The sequence below is a fragment of the Cryptomeria japonica genome, chromosome 4 (genome assembly GCF_030272615.1).
Source record: "Cryptomeria japonica chromosome 4, Sugi_1.0, whole genome shotgun sequence".
Taxonomy (NCBI): domain Eukaryota; kingdom Viridiplantae; phylum Streptophyta; class Pinopsida; order Cupressales; family Cupressaceae; genus Cryptomeria; species Cryptomeria japonica.
The window spans coordinates 389,031,457-389,047,997 of record NC_081408.1 but is presented as its reverse complement, the minus strand read 5'-3'; the positions used below and the strand labels follow the sequence as shown (position 1 = coordinate 389,047,997).

The following is a 16,541-nucleotide window of genomic DNA, read 5'->3' as shown; positions in this document are numbered from 1 at the left end:
CCAGAGAAAGATGGATAATGTAGGATGCACCATCAAAAAGATCACCATCAAGTATCAGTTTCAATCATTGTGCATGCATGACTTGATGGATTGCATGTACTTCACAAAGATCAATTTGAAGAGTGGCTATCATTAGATCAAGATAAAAGAGGATGATGAATAGAACACAACCTTCAAGATGAAGGATGGGTTACAAGTAGCTAGTGATGCCATCGTTGGCCTAAAAAATGCATCCAACACTTTCATGTGGTTGATGAACGAGCCATTTTCTAGAAGGTTTGTCATTGGTGTACTTTGGATTTGCGATTTCTCAAGAAGAGTTGTAGATGGACCTTCAAAAGGTGAAGGCAATTGTGGAATGGCCTTCGCCTAACATAACATTTGAGGCTTTGTGGGTTGGAAAGCTTCTACCAAAAGTTCATCAATAAGTTTAGTGGGATTTGTGCCTATCATGAGGACAATGTGAGATGATTAAAATGGAGTTCATATAGACCGAAGACATGGAGCACACATTCCAAATATTGAAGAAGGTGATGGAAAAGTTGGTATAGGCACTACCCAATTTCAATAATGTGCGATCCGAAACGTTGATGGTTAATAAATTTCTCACACAATCAAATCCAGAAAGCACAAACAATATTCAAATGGATTGTGGAAATCTGATAGCATTGATAGAAAGAACCATTTATCTGCCACAACATATTATAAACTTCATGGTTACTTTTTTTCAACCTTGCAAGAAGGCCAACTATTGCTCTCCCGATGATGGATCACGGAGTGTGATCTGAAACATTGATGGTTAATAAATTTCTCACACAATCAAATACAGGAACTACAAACAATATGGATCTTTCGAGTTAGACAATTCTTTTCATTGGCTAGAAAGGCCTGGCATATTACAGGTCCACACAACTCTGTATGACAAATGACATCAAGTTAATTGAACAGGAGTCCCAGTGATTGATTTTTCCCTAATTTAGCATGGTTAAAGAGAAGAGTCGACTCTTATTTGGGTTATTAGCATTAGTGAACTATAGATCAATACAAACCTCACATAAAATTAATAATGAAATTCCACTATTAGCTTAAGTGAGGCGGGTTTCCATTTAGTCCTTAGTCAACCTTATGCCAAATTATTGTCATTGTTTGGCTGAAATTTTACCACATGCAAGTCAATTCGTACTCTTTGACTTGCAAGTCCTTTCACATGTGCAATTCATCTAATTATATGAGCACATGTTATGGCAACCTATGGCCATGGCACATAAAGATACATATTTAGCTATGTTCCACAGTGTTTCCAAGAAGGGGATGGCAAAATGGCAGGACACATTTCGGGGATGGCAGTCTGGGGGCATTTTACAGGGAGTTTGGGTTGACAGCAATATATATGAAATATATAAATAAATAAATATATATCTATAGTGTTTTAAGGCTATTTAAGTGGTACATAATGGATATATATATATATATATATATATACACACATACATACATACATACATATATACACACACACACACACTCTCTACATATACATATACATACATACATGATGTCATGTATGTATGTATGTATGTATGTATGTATATGTAGAGAGATATGCATGTATGTATGTATATGTATATGTATATGTATATGTAGAGAGAGAGAGAGAGAGAGAGAGAGAGAGAGAGAGAGAGAGAGAGAGAGAGATTTCTACAAATTAATGGACAGCAGTGTAATAGCAGCAATATAGCATGACCCTGTTAAAATGATGTTGGATGATGTCTGCAGAGCTTGCATGCCAACCACATTACACTGTACCAGACCATGGCCAATGCACCTTTAATCTTTTTTGCAACTAACAATAATAACTTACTCTAATATCATATAAGAATTTTGAAGCTCGGGACTATTTTGAACAATGAAATCAGAAATTCAAATTATTGCTGTTAGCGTTAACTTTAGAAAAGTTATATCATTAGCTATGAATCTGAGTAATGATATATTTATTGCCATTATACTACTGTTGTTGTCAATAATGTCATGATAATTTAATTGCTGTTATGCTGCTGTCATACTGCTGTCATGATATATTTATCGCTGCTGTTATAATGCTATCATGACATATTTAACAGTCTCTTTTAATGTTTTGAACTATTTTTTTAAAACATTATAAATATTGCTTTGCTGTCAAAAACATCTGACTGTTCCAAGGACGATCGAGGGATGTATCGGTCCCCAGCTGTCTCAGAGAGAGCCAAACATTTCCACGGTGTTCCCTATTTCTGCAACACGTTTCAGAAACATTTCAAAGATTTGAAGATCTTTGGAGATGGCTAGTGAACATCCCTGCCATCCTTCCATACCCAAAACACCATTGGGGGCCAAGACGGGGTTTGAGGACTAGAGACGCATCCCCATGGAACACAGATATTTAGTTGTTGGGAACTGTACATACATACATGACAATTCAATACATGATTTTGGGTTACATATGTATGCTGAAGGGAGTTATAGGGGTTTGAAGGGGTAATGTGTGAATTTCCAGCTGAGGGTGAATGGGGGATTTCCCGAGATGCAAAGAGTAGTCATGTAGTGTGTACAGGCGTGACTGATATGCATTAAGGTATGGGATAGCAAGGAGCATTTTATGACCATTGGCCACAAGAATAGTTCTTTTATGGAAGGCTTACGATGGTCATGGTTCTTTCCACAATGGTGTACAATGGAGGAGTAAGTAGAATGCAATGCTTATTAGCATTAACCCTGTACAATAATAATAAAGTATAATTCTAATTGTGATGCATGCTAAAACCTATACCAAGATTCTTTATTTTCATGTTCATATCAAACACAAGATGGATAAAAAGTGAGATAAAGCTTATCATTGGAGTAATAAATTAAACATCTAGATGATTGTATCAGCAGCTACATTCTTTATTCGAGTAGTCAATACCCCAATCACAAAATAGGGAAAGCAAGTGAACAAACTAACTAGAAATGTCTAAGACGAGAGTGATATGTGCAGTTTGTTATATAAGGTGAATGGTATGAAGTTTTGATGCATCACATAAATCTTGCATGTGCCGAACATTGCAGAAAAAATCACGTCTCTTTTAAATATTGCTCCTATTTTTCCATGCTAATATTACATACTGTCCGTTTTCCATGTTGTAAAATTTCGTTCAATTACTATGACATGTTAATCTAATAGGATTTATGCTTGCAACAGTTATAGGCTACTGAATACTAAAAAGTTGACACACATAGCTGCTTGTATCTAAGCATCATGCAAAGGTATAAAAGCTATTGATAAAATGCAATTAGTAGGAAAATAACCTTATTCTACAGAGAATTTCTAGTGAGGAGCCATTGACATTAGCAAAAAGGTCTTACTTCACTGCCGTGACCATTGGCTGTCACGTCAGAAAATATAGTTGTATCATCGAGGTCATCCTCGTCAGCATATTCAGCAGTCATGATATGATGCTGCATTCGCTTATAACTATCTCTGCAATGGTCAAACCAGAAATTCAACATCTACAGCTGTCCAAATTCATTTTAAGAACAAATCCATAATCTGCTTAAGATTTGGAGTCTATGCTACAATATAAGAAGGATGGCTCTAGAGTGAAAGAAATTCTTCACCTGTGTCCAGGTTTTGCAGTGAGCTGCTGAATTGTAACCTGCAAGAAACAAACTGGGCGTGTAAATGATAATGGTTCTACACGAGATATGTCTATACCACTTAAACTGTTGCCTGGTCAATAAAAGGAATAAAGCATAAAATAAGAGGTCGAAGTTACATTAATTGTACACGCTTGCTTTAGGACGCCTTACATGTAAAATAGTCCCGTTGATGCAGCTTTTAAGAGGTAGAGAAATGGACGCTGGAGTTATAGCTCCTATGTAATCTGTGAGATTGATACTTGCATTTCCCAACTGAGAAGACCCCTGCCAAATTGAAATAGGAAATCTCAGCTCCTGTAACAAAGTTATCTTTTTAAGTAAATAAAATGAGATCAACTGGCCCTTTGGTTTACTGGGGACAATTGCTGAATGAATTCGCCTATACCATAGGAGATGAGGTCCGATCCTATCCAGGACTAATTTGGTGGAGGGAATGCTCAGTCGAAAACTTCGATTATTCATGCACCCGAGCAATGGATTGTTTACTACTTCCGAACACAAAAATAAAAAATATTAGGATCCTCATTCACACAAGTGATTAGTACCGTTGATAGTACGAGGTTGTAGAATTTGTCCTCATATTTCCCAGTTGTCGCATCTCCCTCTAGCTTTGTTGTTTCATAAATTGGGTCTGCCCATTCGCAATTCCCCTTCTGAAATGACGCCCTTCCTGTCTTACCTGCAATTTTGCCACTCTCCACTGATACGAGGGAGACTATCATCTTCTCCCATCCTGATTGTGGAACCTGAATTTACAGGTGAAACCATAACCATAACCATCATTAATCAAAATCAAAATCAATGGTATATTAGCCCATCCTGCCTACTTACTTGAGTAGCTTGAAACTGGAATCTCCACTCAACTTTACTCTTGCTCTTCGACTTTGCTGCCTTAAACATTCTGCCTCAAATCCCAACAAAAAAGCAGCTTTACTCGGCTACCATAAAGCCTTTCTTCAGAGCAAAGCTATTTGCTTGCTGGTCACATACACATTATTGTCTAACGTGTGTGCGAAACCAAAGTCCAATTACAGAAAGAATTCTGAAAACATATGAGGGCCAATGTACATTGGGCGAAGCAGAGCATTGCTATTGAAATGGAATTATGGATCTCAGGATGATCCGCGGCAGTTGCTTACAATGCTTTATGCGAGCAATCAAAGCTCCAGTTCTGACTGTGGATGTGGCTATGTTGAATGGCCATGAGGGCCCACCAAGACTGTGCAGAGGCTCCACTCCGCTCACTCTCCACGCTCCACCTGCCCCCACACTTTACGACTGCCCAATTACCCAAGTGGGAGACTTTCTTTTCATATAAAATGAATCCTTTCCCAATTACCGAAGGCGACTTCATTTTACGTAACAAGGGGAATTGTAAATCTTCCAATCTGGGTAAACAGTAGACTGGTTTAGTATTCCTCAACTGAGACGTGCTACCCACCGGATGTTGAAGACAATAACTCCTTCCAACCGCGAGTAGTTGACGGCTGTTTGGTGAGTAGAGTGCCCTGAGCTTCAACCCTCAACCCTTGCTTTCCACTCTTCAAACCCTCAAAAACAAAACTTTGTCGGATCATGAAAGGAAAGAAGAAAGGAAAAGAGGTACCACCGCTGGGCCCTGGCCCCATGGATCTGTCACTGACAAAATTCAGGTAGTGTTATGTAATTTTTTACTGGTACAGAATAAATTTATTATCTAACTAAATTGAAGATAAAATTATATTTAACTAAAATTTGTTAGATAACAATACAATCAAAGTATTGAATTCAATAATTCAAAAAATCTTTAAGAATGCGTAGTAAAAGCCAGTTTTTAAATCGATTCCGCGCTTGTTGAGGAAGCATATCATTGGGTGTGGTGAGAGAAATGGATTCCAGACTTGCGAACAAACATGTTTGTCCAAGTCGGCGCCAACTGGAATTGTCTGTATAATATCTGCTGCTTTTTTTAATTAATATTGAGGCAACAGCTCAATTCTATTGAATGTGATTGTTAGCCTCGAGATCTGCTATTAATAATGGCCGGGAAATTCTCAAAGCTCACTTAAAATTTGGAAATGAAACTCCATATTCTTTGAAAAGGACAATAATATATTTTAATGTGTTTATGATAGTGAAATTGTATTATTTATGTTAATTTTTTTTTCATTTTGTATTAATTATGAAAAGAATATTTACATATTAATAAATGGTATATCTTTATGGGTTCATTTCTTTATACTATTATTCATATCTATTATACAAGTATAGATATAATGCATCTAGATGCTAGAATCAAGGTAGAAATGGAGTATTTAGGAATATGTGTATGTGAATTATATAAATATTCCATTTCCACCTTGATTCTAGCATCCTTTTGTGTTTAGTCAATCTAATGTGCATAACATTGATCTCCCACTCATAGATATGACATCTAGAATTTTTTATTTTAAATTCAAATTTTTGGCCCAAACCCACACATTCCTTTCCCACTTTAAATCAACTTGATGCATATTTTGTGTAACTTCTTTTTATGTATTTGGTATTTAATGGCATTCATTTATGGTCCTTTGATATCAAATCATTTATTTGTGTATCATTCGCATTTGATAAAGGAGCATTGAAGTGCCTAAAAAGAATATAAGTATGCTTTGAATCATTTCATACCATCTATGTATACAAAGCTTGTTGTCCTTATTTCCATGACCATTGCAATCTAGTGGTCTCTCGTAAGTATATATAAAGATCACTCAAAAAACCAAGGTGAATCAAGAAAAACAAGTAGCAAAAGCACACATCCAAGTAGATCAATTATATGGACTTAGGATGGATCCAAACTCATAGATACAACCCAAATCCACAAATTTAATCTACTACAAAGTCAACAAATTATTTTGATCACAAGGTAGATTATAGATAGAAATCACTATTTCTAATTCTAAGACAAAGAGTTTTCACAAAACATCAATATATTCTTCCATATCAATGTACACACTTGATTTGTGTTTACTTTCTTAATTTAACATTTAATTCCAAAAGTGTATACTCTATATAACTCTTGATTGATTAGTCTAGGTTGATTTATTCTTTGATGGTTGCATTATTTAATTAGCCTAGATTAAGCTCATGGAAAGTTAATTTTCTTTATATTTTTTGTGAGCTTGTCCATGCTTATATAAACCCCTAAGAGTTTGATTGTTAGTAAGAACTAGACACAAATCAAGGGTCTAAGCCTAAGTTACTCGAGTGTAGTGTTTATACCCTAGTATGAGTAATAAGAAGAAAATGAGAACTTATGTGATACAAAAGGTTGCAATAGGAAAAAAAAATTAAATCAATTATATGCATGAATTTAATGAAAATAGAGCAAAACAAAAAGCATTTGAAATCAACCAATTAAAACACCTTACTCATGCAAACCTCTTATAATGCACTATGTGGAGATATGCTTGTGATGAATGTGGACGCTTATTTCACTAGCATAGCAAATACATTCCCTAGATGATGAAACTGACAAAAGATAGATACATAAATGGTGATATCAAGATGATGAATGATAGGTTTTCTTTATACATTTTTAGGAGAATCAAATGGACAGTTGAGATTCAATCTTGGATCTCAACTCTAATCCACAATTGGGGTAGTGTTCCTATAATGCTCCTTTATCAATAAGGTTATGATGGTGAAATTTGTATATTTATTTTTTAATGTGTTAATGATGGTGAAATTTGTATATTGCAATTATATATTAACAAATGGTATTTTTAAAAGTTAGGTGTGTGTGTGTGTGTGTGTGTGTGTGTGTGTGTGTGTGTGTGTGGGTGTGTGTGTGTGTGTGTGTGTGTGTGAGAGAGAGAGAGAGAGAGAGAGAGTAATGCACATCCAATTGACCTGGTATGAAAAGATGCTAGAATCAAGGTGGAAATTGAGTATTTACGAATGTGTGTATGTTAATTATATAATTACTCCATTTCCACCTTGATTCTACCATCTTTTTTTATTAGGTCAATCTAATGTACCTAACATTGATTCCACAATCATAGATTTGACTCCTAAATTATAAAATTCAAATTTTGATCCAAACCCATCCATTCATTTCCCACCTTAAACCAACTCAATACGCATTTTACGTGACTTATTTTTGTGTCTTGGTATTTAAAGGTATTTGACTGCATTCATTATTTGATCCTTTAATATCATATAATCTTGATATTTATTTGCATATCATTCATATTTGATAAAGGATTATTCTAGGAACACTTCAATTGGAGCATCTAAAAAGAATATAATTACGCATTGTATCATCCTAAAGCATCTACATATACAAAGCTTGTTGTCCTTATTCATTTCCATGACCCTTAGAATCTAGTTGTCTCCCTTAACTATATATAAAGACCACTAAAGCAAGTGAGGTAAATCAAGAAAATCAAGTAGCAAGAGCATACATCCAACTAGATCTATTGTATGGACAATAGGAGAGATACAAATCCATGAATTCAATCTAACACAAAGTTGACAAATTATTTTGTTTGGATATTCTATGTGATATAATTACTATTCCAACCACCCCAAGGAGGACCACAAAGACATTTTTTTATCAACATAGTTTATGCATGGAATAAAGACATGCTTAGAGTGATATCAAAATGTAGATTATCAACTTTTCTCTAACACATTTGATATGCTTATTCATCCTCCCTTTTGTCTTTAATATCATAATTTATAAAATCATTAGATGGCTTGCATATCACAGAGCAATAGTTGGCCTTCTTACAAGGTTGAAGAAAATTAACCACGAAGTTTGCAATATGTTGTAGCAGATAAATGGTTCTTTCTAGTTAGACGAGTTTTTTCATTAGATAGTAAGGTTTAGCATATTAATACTATAGGTCCAGACAACTCTTTATGAAAAATGACATCAAGTTAATTGAACATTAATCCCTAGTGATTGAATTTTCTCAAATTCAACAATATCAACAGTATTATTCCATATTGGTGCTAGATCTAAGTATAGCCTTTATTTGTAGTTATTTTCTTATCTTAGTATTTAATACTAACATTATCTACTTCAACAACTTCTAATTGATTAGTCTAGGTTTATTTATGCTTTACATTTGGTTGGGTTAATTAATAAGCCTAGATAAAGCTTAGAGAAAGTTTGTTTTCCTTTACATTTTTGGTGAGCTTCTTCATGCTTACGCCCTTTACAATATAACTATTAGCAATAATTAGGCACAAATCAAGGACCTAAACCTAATTTACTTGGGTGTAGTGTTTATAACTTAGTACGGGTGATAAGAGGAAGATCCAAACTTATTTGATGAGTTACGACATGTTCAAATAAGAAAGAACGATTAACATTAACTAAGTATATTCGCATACACATCAAATCTATATTGGATCATCAAGGTATATTCCAATCATCACATATAACTACATAATACATAGTTCATTCATAAATCAATCTTCTTCCTTATAGTTATTTTCTATATAATATCATTCTAGCATGTATTACATACTTTTTTCTATATTCTACTATTTCTAGTCTGCTTCTTTTGTACATATTTCATCTTTGATCCCTACTTATACCTATTATTATCAAGAAGTATGTCTTGTGTGCATATTGTGACCTTTAGATGTTTTGATGGTTGACGAACTATGCTACATCTCCTTTACAATCAATGTAGCTTGTAGTGAATTTGACTTTGTCCTACTAGCATCATCCCCCTTTGAAATCATATCTTGATATCAAGACATCTCTAGCTCTATCTTGACTAAGACATCCAAAAAAAATATAAATATTTGGATACAAGTCATGTTCATTAAAAAAATGTGTTTATATATTTCTTTAAGTTATGTGAAGGTCTTATCCCAAATTGTTGACTAGCCTATTATAATAGATTTATTTTTCAATTACTCTACATTAGAGTGTTTTCCCTTCATTGATGGTGGTTGGGATCTAAATGCTTCATTTACTAGTCATATCACATGTACCAATCTAAGACTTACCACTTCTCACCACAATTTGATTTATACCCTTTTCCTTTCTCTAAAATCCTATATATGTTGGTATTTACTATGAAGTGTCTTCAAGTTTACCCTTTTATTTCCATCTAGATCTTTCATGGTTGTTTGCCTCACCAATAGGAAAAATAACTAGAGATAAAGTCTCAACCCAAAGATTGGTCATTCACTCTATGTAATTGTTATCTCCATAATTGAAGTTCATTTGTTTGTCAACCCAGGGACATATTACTTGAAATGGGTCTGCACTATATATGCACTAAGTTCCTACGATAGCTATTTTGCATTACAACAACAACTAAATCTATTTGAAATAAATAAGCAAGAATCATAACAATTGAATGGCTACATGAAAGCTTAGCATTGACATAATATTCTAATTAAAGAACAGTTAACTAAGTTCAGAGCTGACAAATAGGAATTACTTTGTCTGCAGGAACAATCACAAGATCTGGTTCCAGTGGCTACAGGAATAGTCAATCGCTAGAACATCTACTGTAGGAAAAAGGAAAATTGAATCTAACGAATGCACAGGAATTCTCACCAAGTGGGTCCCCTTGGATGAGTGTATCCAGACTTCAAAGATAATTCTATATACTCAGGATAGCATCATTTTTATTCATTGTTTTTCAAAGGTCGATACAACACATGAAATGAAAGAAAATGCTTTTAATTCTAAAAATACTATGCAACTTATTTTTAATCCCCTGTCTCTAACCTCTGAGAACAGGCGCAGGCTCTTATTTATAAGAAAACTATAACAACTTCCTACTATCTAGGTCACACTGATGAAATGAGGTGGAAAACATTTATGACAACAAATAGAAGGAGTTAATCCACAGGAAACATGGATCTCTGCTAAACCGCAGCCAAGAATATAGCATGGCGATGTTACAAGATTGATGTTTGTTGAAGACAAACATAAATGATTCTGGTGCACCTTGCTATTTCTTTGTTGCTTCTTATGCACACTATTCTCTTTGTTGTTTTGAATATTTAACCGCTCATTTGAATATAACCAACTGCCTTTATGATGTGACTATACATATATATATATATATATATATATATATATATATATATATATATATATATATATATATATATATATATATACATACATATATATATATATATATATATGTTTTTAATTAATCATAACACTTATACATTCACACATGATATCACTTATGATAATCTGCATGGCAAGAGGAATAATCCACATGGCAACAGGAATAATTGGTCAAAACAAAACAAGATTTAATGGGTTTAGTTATCATCTAGAATGCACATAGTCAAACTTTAATACATCATATGACTCAAACACTATCTTGTTATACAAATTAAAACATGGCAAAAGCTTATCAGTTATAGGAATAAAAGAGCTAATATCCCAGCTCATCATGCCCCCCAACTTAGTATCTTGTTGATCCTCCAGCAAGAGGAAAATTTCTTATCTGAGCACTGTCTCATAAGTCACCAATGTTTCCCTGTCTTGTTCCTCCTGTAGCCAAGTTCCAATAAAACCCCTTCATCTTTTCTAGTCTAGCCCATTTGGCTTCTTCTTCTATGGCCTATTCATATGGTTTATCTGTAACCCTGCATCCCATTAATGGCCACATAACGATAGGTGGCTGAAATATCAAGGGTAACTAGTTATTGCTCTTTTCCCTACCCAAGTGGATGTATTTGTGAGCTCTTTATGTGGTTGCATGAAAATTAGGCAGTGAATGGGGTTCACCCTGCTTTAGGTCTTCTAGGAGATTATTCCAGCGTTGAACCAAACACTCAACTGCAACTGTATTTTCATTTTCAACCAAATGTTCATATTCCTGGAATGTTTCTTCCCTCATCGGTAAAACCTGGCTCCTGACATCAAGTCTTGTTAACAATTTATGCCAGTCATAGTAAATAAGCCGTGGATTTTTGGCTTCAGCTCTGAGTGGTAATGGACAATTAAATTCCAAATTTTTGTATGTTTCAACCCGAGTCCCCATACTGATTTCATTTCGTATCTATGACATTAATGCTTTTAATTGAATGTCACCAATGTATAGTAAGGGATTCCATTCATTGTCAGAAGTCACAGCATAATTATGCAAATAAAATTCACATAACAGATTCCTAATAGCTGCAGGAGAGTTTTGATAAACATTATAAAATTCTTGTGGAGTATCTAGAGAAGGACTAAGATCCCTAACAATGTGGTTTAGCTTGAAACATAAATACTGCTCTTTTAAATATAAAACGTAAACCCTCGGAGGAGCCCTGCATTGCATCAATTCAGGAACCATATTGGCAATTGTGTCTACTTTAGCTTGCAATTCCACAATCTGATTATCCCTCTTTTCAATCTCTTTCTGTTGTTTATCAATAACTCCTTGTAACCTAGCCCTTTCTCCCACTGTCTATAAAATGTAAGTGCAATAGATAAACTAGTGAGAGATGTAATACCCTAAAAATGGTCATCTAAACCATGGGCCCCTAATCTTGACAACATCACCAAGGTCCTAACCAAAGGCAATTAAATCAATCTTGAGCACATTAATTAATCCTTTAATCATCAAATGTCACATGGCAAATCAAATACTCAATATTAATTAAATATTTATTTAATTAATTGAATCATTCCAAGAATATCATTTTGATCAATAATCATGTTTAATTTATTAAATATCCTAGCATATTTAATTAATTAATAATTTTGCCATTTAATCATGCAAAAAAGAATTAATTTATTACAAAAGAGGAATTAATTACAAAGCAAGAGTTAAATTGAAAATAAAATAAAATAATTGAATTGAGACAGAAATCAAACTTGAGATATTATTTCTTTTTCTAAATTTAGAACTTGAAATTGGAAAAGCAATTAAATGAATTATGAATCATTCTCTAAAATTGGAACTCAAAGCTTTTCAGAAAAAGAAGTTTAGTTGCATTAAAGACTCTTTTCTTGAGTAAATCAAAGAATTATCTATTTTTATCACAAGTGCATGGAATTAATTAATTCTTATTTCTAATGCAACTTGAATTTCTTATCTAAATGCATTTCAATTAAACTATAATTGGAATCTATCTCAAGGTTAACTGAACATGATTTCTCAATTATTTTCAATTAATCCTAAATTGAGTTTTTTTGTAATTCTCTATAAATTCAGCCTTCAGCTCTCATTCAAAACACCCCAGAGATTTTTGAGAACACGCTTGGAGATTATTATTATTATGCTGATTTTTGCTCTAAAGTCATTGAATATATTGTGCTTTTTTAGATTATTTGCATCCATATTTAGTTTATTCCATTATTGCTTGAATTCGTTATTGTTTGAATTATTCATCCATCTTGCATCCATTTTATCTTAATATCATGCTCATATAGATTAAATCCTTCGTCTTGGTGTAGTCTAGTTACTGGTATTGCTTATAAAAATCTGAGAGCAATCTCATACTCGCATCTTTTAGAAGGCAATTGGTCGATTTGTTATGGTTTTATTAATCATGCTTATATCTATCTAACCATACATGTAATGACTTAATTGAAGTGTTGTGTCTTGCAGATACAGATTCTTCCCACTTTTCACACACACATCTCTGGCGCCCACCGTGGGGCAGAAGACTGCATTTTTCGGCCTCCAAGACTGACTTTTTATTTTTGTTATTTTTTAGGTTTTTGACTTTTCAGATTTTCGGTTGTATAGCCTCTGCGTCATATCATACAACATTTATCACAGGCCAAAATGACAAACTACAGGTATCGTACTAATTGGAATCCTGTATCGTACGAATTGGAATCATGTATTGTACGAGCTTAAATATTGTCATATGATTCTGTATTTTTTATTATTTTTGGTTAAAAAGACAAAAAAAAGCAAATTTCATGATTTTGGTTTTCTGTTAAAATTGATTATTCTGATGACTGACCCTAGTTGTTTATCTGTCTATCTTAGAATTTTTCACAGCCTAATCAGTTTTTGCAGAACGCTTGTCGAAGACTATGCTTGTCGCATAAAGACAATATGAGTACTAATTCGTTGTCTTTGCAGGTTGCCTAAGAAGAATCGACCGAACATAGTGTATTCTTTCAATTCATTTTTAGGCACCTAAATTGCTATCTGGTTAAAGAACAAATCTGTATTTCGTGTTTTTAGAAAATTCTAAGAGGTAGGAGAGTATGCTCTTGTCTTTTTTTAGACAATCAGAAATCAGACCCTTGAGGCGTTTTCTTTGTTTGAGATTTGTACATCTTTAGCAGGCCTGCCCTCCCGAGGAGCTTAAAAACTCTTAAAGTCGTTACGACCGGTGTGAGGGGAATGACCTAAGTGGGAACGACTAAACGCCAAGTACTCCAACCCACTATAAAATAAACGTGATTTGATGAAAATCAAGTCAACGACAGTGCTCGAGAATAGCTCTCCTTCGTACCTTCAGGTATATTAAACCTTGGTTTTCAAGGCTGGGGGACCTCTTAATTGAGTTTATACCTCGACGCGCCGAATGGACCCCTTACTAGATCCAATTAAAATTAGAAGCTACCCGGTTCACCTCCAAAAGGGGGATAATCTTTGTGCAAGAGAGATAGTAACTCTCCCAAGATACTTGTCATTTCGTGCCCCCATTAGCGTTTAGAGTCGGATAATACGGTGTTGAGAATCCATTGCATGAGACTCAGCGGCCATATTCTGATTAGCTATTGGGTGTGTATCCGAGTCTACAAGCAAAAGTTTTCTTCTCTCACCAAATTCCATAGGGCTTGCATGTTGTCATTGGAGTTACTATTCATACTACGTGTTTTCTGTGTTTTCATCCCTCAAACTAAAACTGGAATACCAAAATTTGAGAAAACAAGAAATAACTCAGTGATCAAAAACTCTGTCTGTGTCAGAACTAGTCCATCCTAAGTCAAAATTTTGTCCAAAACTAGTCTATCCTAGTCAAAACTCAGTTCATTTCAGAATTGGTCATACTCAGTTATCATACTCAGCTATTGAAAAACTCAAAATTTTTGTCTTTGTCCTGTTAACAATCGTACGAATCTGATCATTTATCGTTCTGCTCCATATCCTGTGTCGTACAAGTCTGATAATTTGTCATCTGAGCTCAATCCTCTGTCGTACGAAACCTAGCAGTCTGTCGTCCGAAGCTAAATCATGTGTCATACAATACATAATTGAACTGAATCTTTTGTCATCCTAGACATACCCATCTGTCGTACGATACTAGGCATCAACTCGTACGAAACAAAATTGTTGTTGTCCTAAAGCTATTAAATTGTCATCTGGCTCAGTAAATCCTGTCGTATGAATCTCTGGTTTTGTCAGTACAGAGCAGTCAAACTTGCCTAAAAAAATAGTCTACAACGAACATAATACTAGTTATCATCATCCTAAGCATAAACAAACCAAGACAATGTACCTTTGCCATTTGTGTTGCGTGATTTGGTCAATCATCTTTCAGCTAGTTCAATCAACTACTTATCAAACCTAAGTCACTTAGATAACGCCTTATACAGGATAGATCGTTCCTGAAACCAGACCGAATCTTAGTCACTACTCTAGAATCAACTTAGATAAACGTCTTATACAGGATAGATCTTTCCTGAAATCAGACTAAATCTTAGTTGCTTCTCTCAAACAAATACGTTAACCAATCAACTAGCTCTAAAATTGTTCTTGACCTCTGCATCACAAACAGTTTTAGGTCACACTAATCCATAAAAATGCCTACTCAAACCAAGAGTTCTCGTAAGAAAGAGGCCAAAGGCAAAGGACAACCCTTCACATATCAAGATAACCCATACTACGTGAAGGACCCGCTCACTGATAAACCTTCATCATCAGGGGTACCAATTTTTGATGAACCTGAATCTCCCACTATACATGAGACAGAATACAATGACAAAGACAACCTTAGTATTCACGAAATTGATAATGACTCCTCATCAAGTGAAGCTGAAGAAGACGCTGAACCTCCAGAAAAAGATATTCGTGACTGTCAAAAGGATAAAGACTTCCGAAAAATGATGAAAGCTATCCTAGCTCGAGAAAAGGAAGACTATTTCTTAGAACTAGCAAAACAAGGTGCCAAACTTCCTACTGGATATGATGTTCAAACACTCATTACTAAAAAGGAAGAATCACCTATACTCGCAGTACACAGACGACTACAAGCCTTACAGATTGAGATCATGAAACTAAAGAATAAGGATAAGTCCCCAAAACAATATTCTCTGGAGACAATATGCCCCTTTCCATTTGACAAGAATCTATACATGCCTCCATTTCCTTCATGAGTTGAGATCCCAAAATTTGACAAATATGATGGTACCTTAGATCCTCAAGATCATGTTAGGGAATTTTGTACTGCCTGTATGGAGTTCATGCACGATCAAACGTATCTCATGCGCCTTTTTCCAAGGAGTTTGGGAGGACAAGCTATGGAATGGTTCTCAAGTCTACCCAAAGGAATAAGAATGTTTGAAGAACTAATCCAACTGTTTTTACAACAATACTCATACAACATTCGACATCCCGTGACTATGATCGAGCTTTGCAATACTAAATAGAAAACAAGGGAGCCTTTCCTTACTTTCCTCCAACATTGGAGAAAGATGTTCTCTAGGTATTCACGATGTATCCGAGATTCTGAGAAAATGGATATATTTGTCAACAATTTGGTCCCATAATTAAAATATAGTATACAAATGCAAGTACACCCATCATTTAACAAAATGGTAGATAATGCCATTCAAATGGAAGATGTGCTCATAAAGAAGGGGGATATCTCACCTTGGAAAGAAACACAACCAGGATCTAGCTCTAAAGAGAAGACCAAGTATGGAAATTTGGCAAAGACAACAACAAGAACGT

At 34.6% G+C, this 16,541-nt stretch overlaps 1 protein-coding gene across 2 annotated transcripts in view; it reads right to left on the bottom strand.

Moving 5' to 3' along the window:
- Positions 1-5,674, bottom strand: part of LOC131074650 (uncharacterized) — a 47,986-nt gene extending 42,312 nt beyond the window's left edge. Inside the window, exons 1-5 of one of the 2 annotated variants that reach the window (XM_058011311.2) lie at positions 4,507-5,674; positions 4,221-4,421; positions 3,826-3,939; positions 3,634-3,671; positions 3,382-3,496 (exon numbers count right to left, since the gene is read on the bottom strand). In XM_058011311.2, the coding sequence (XP_057867294.2) occupies positions 3,382-3,496; positions 3,634-3,671; positions 3,826-3,939; positions 4,221-4,421; positions 4,507-4,575 (537 nt within the window). In that variant the 5' untranslated portion in view covers positions 4,576-5,674. Of the gene's footprint in view, positions 1-3,381; positions 3,497-3,633; positions 3,672-3,825; positions 3,940-4,060; positions 4,198-4,220; positions 4,422-4,506 lie in introns of those variants that run through there. The other variant, XM_058011312.2, reaches the window with a different exon arrangement.
- Between the last annotated feature and the right edge of the window lie 10,867 nt (positions 5,675-16,541).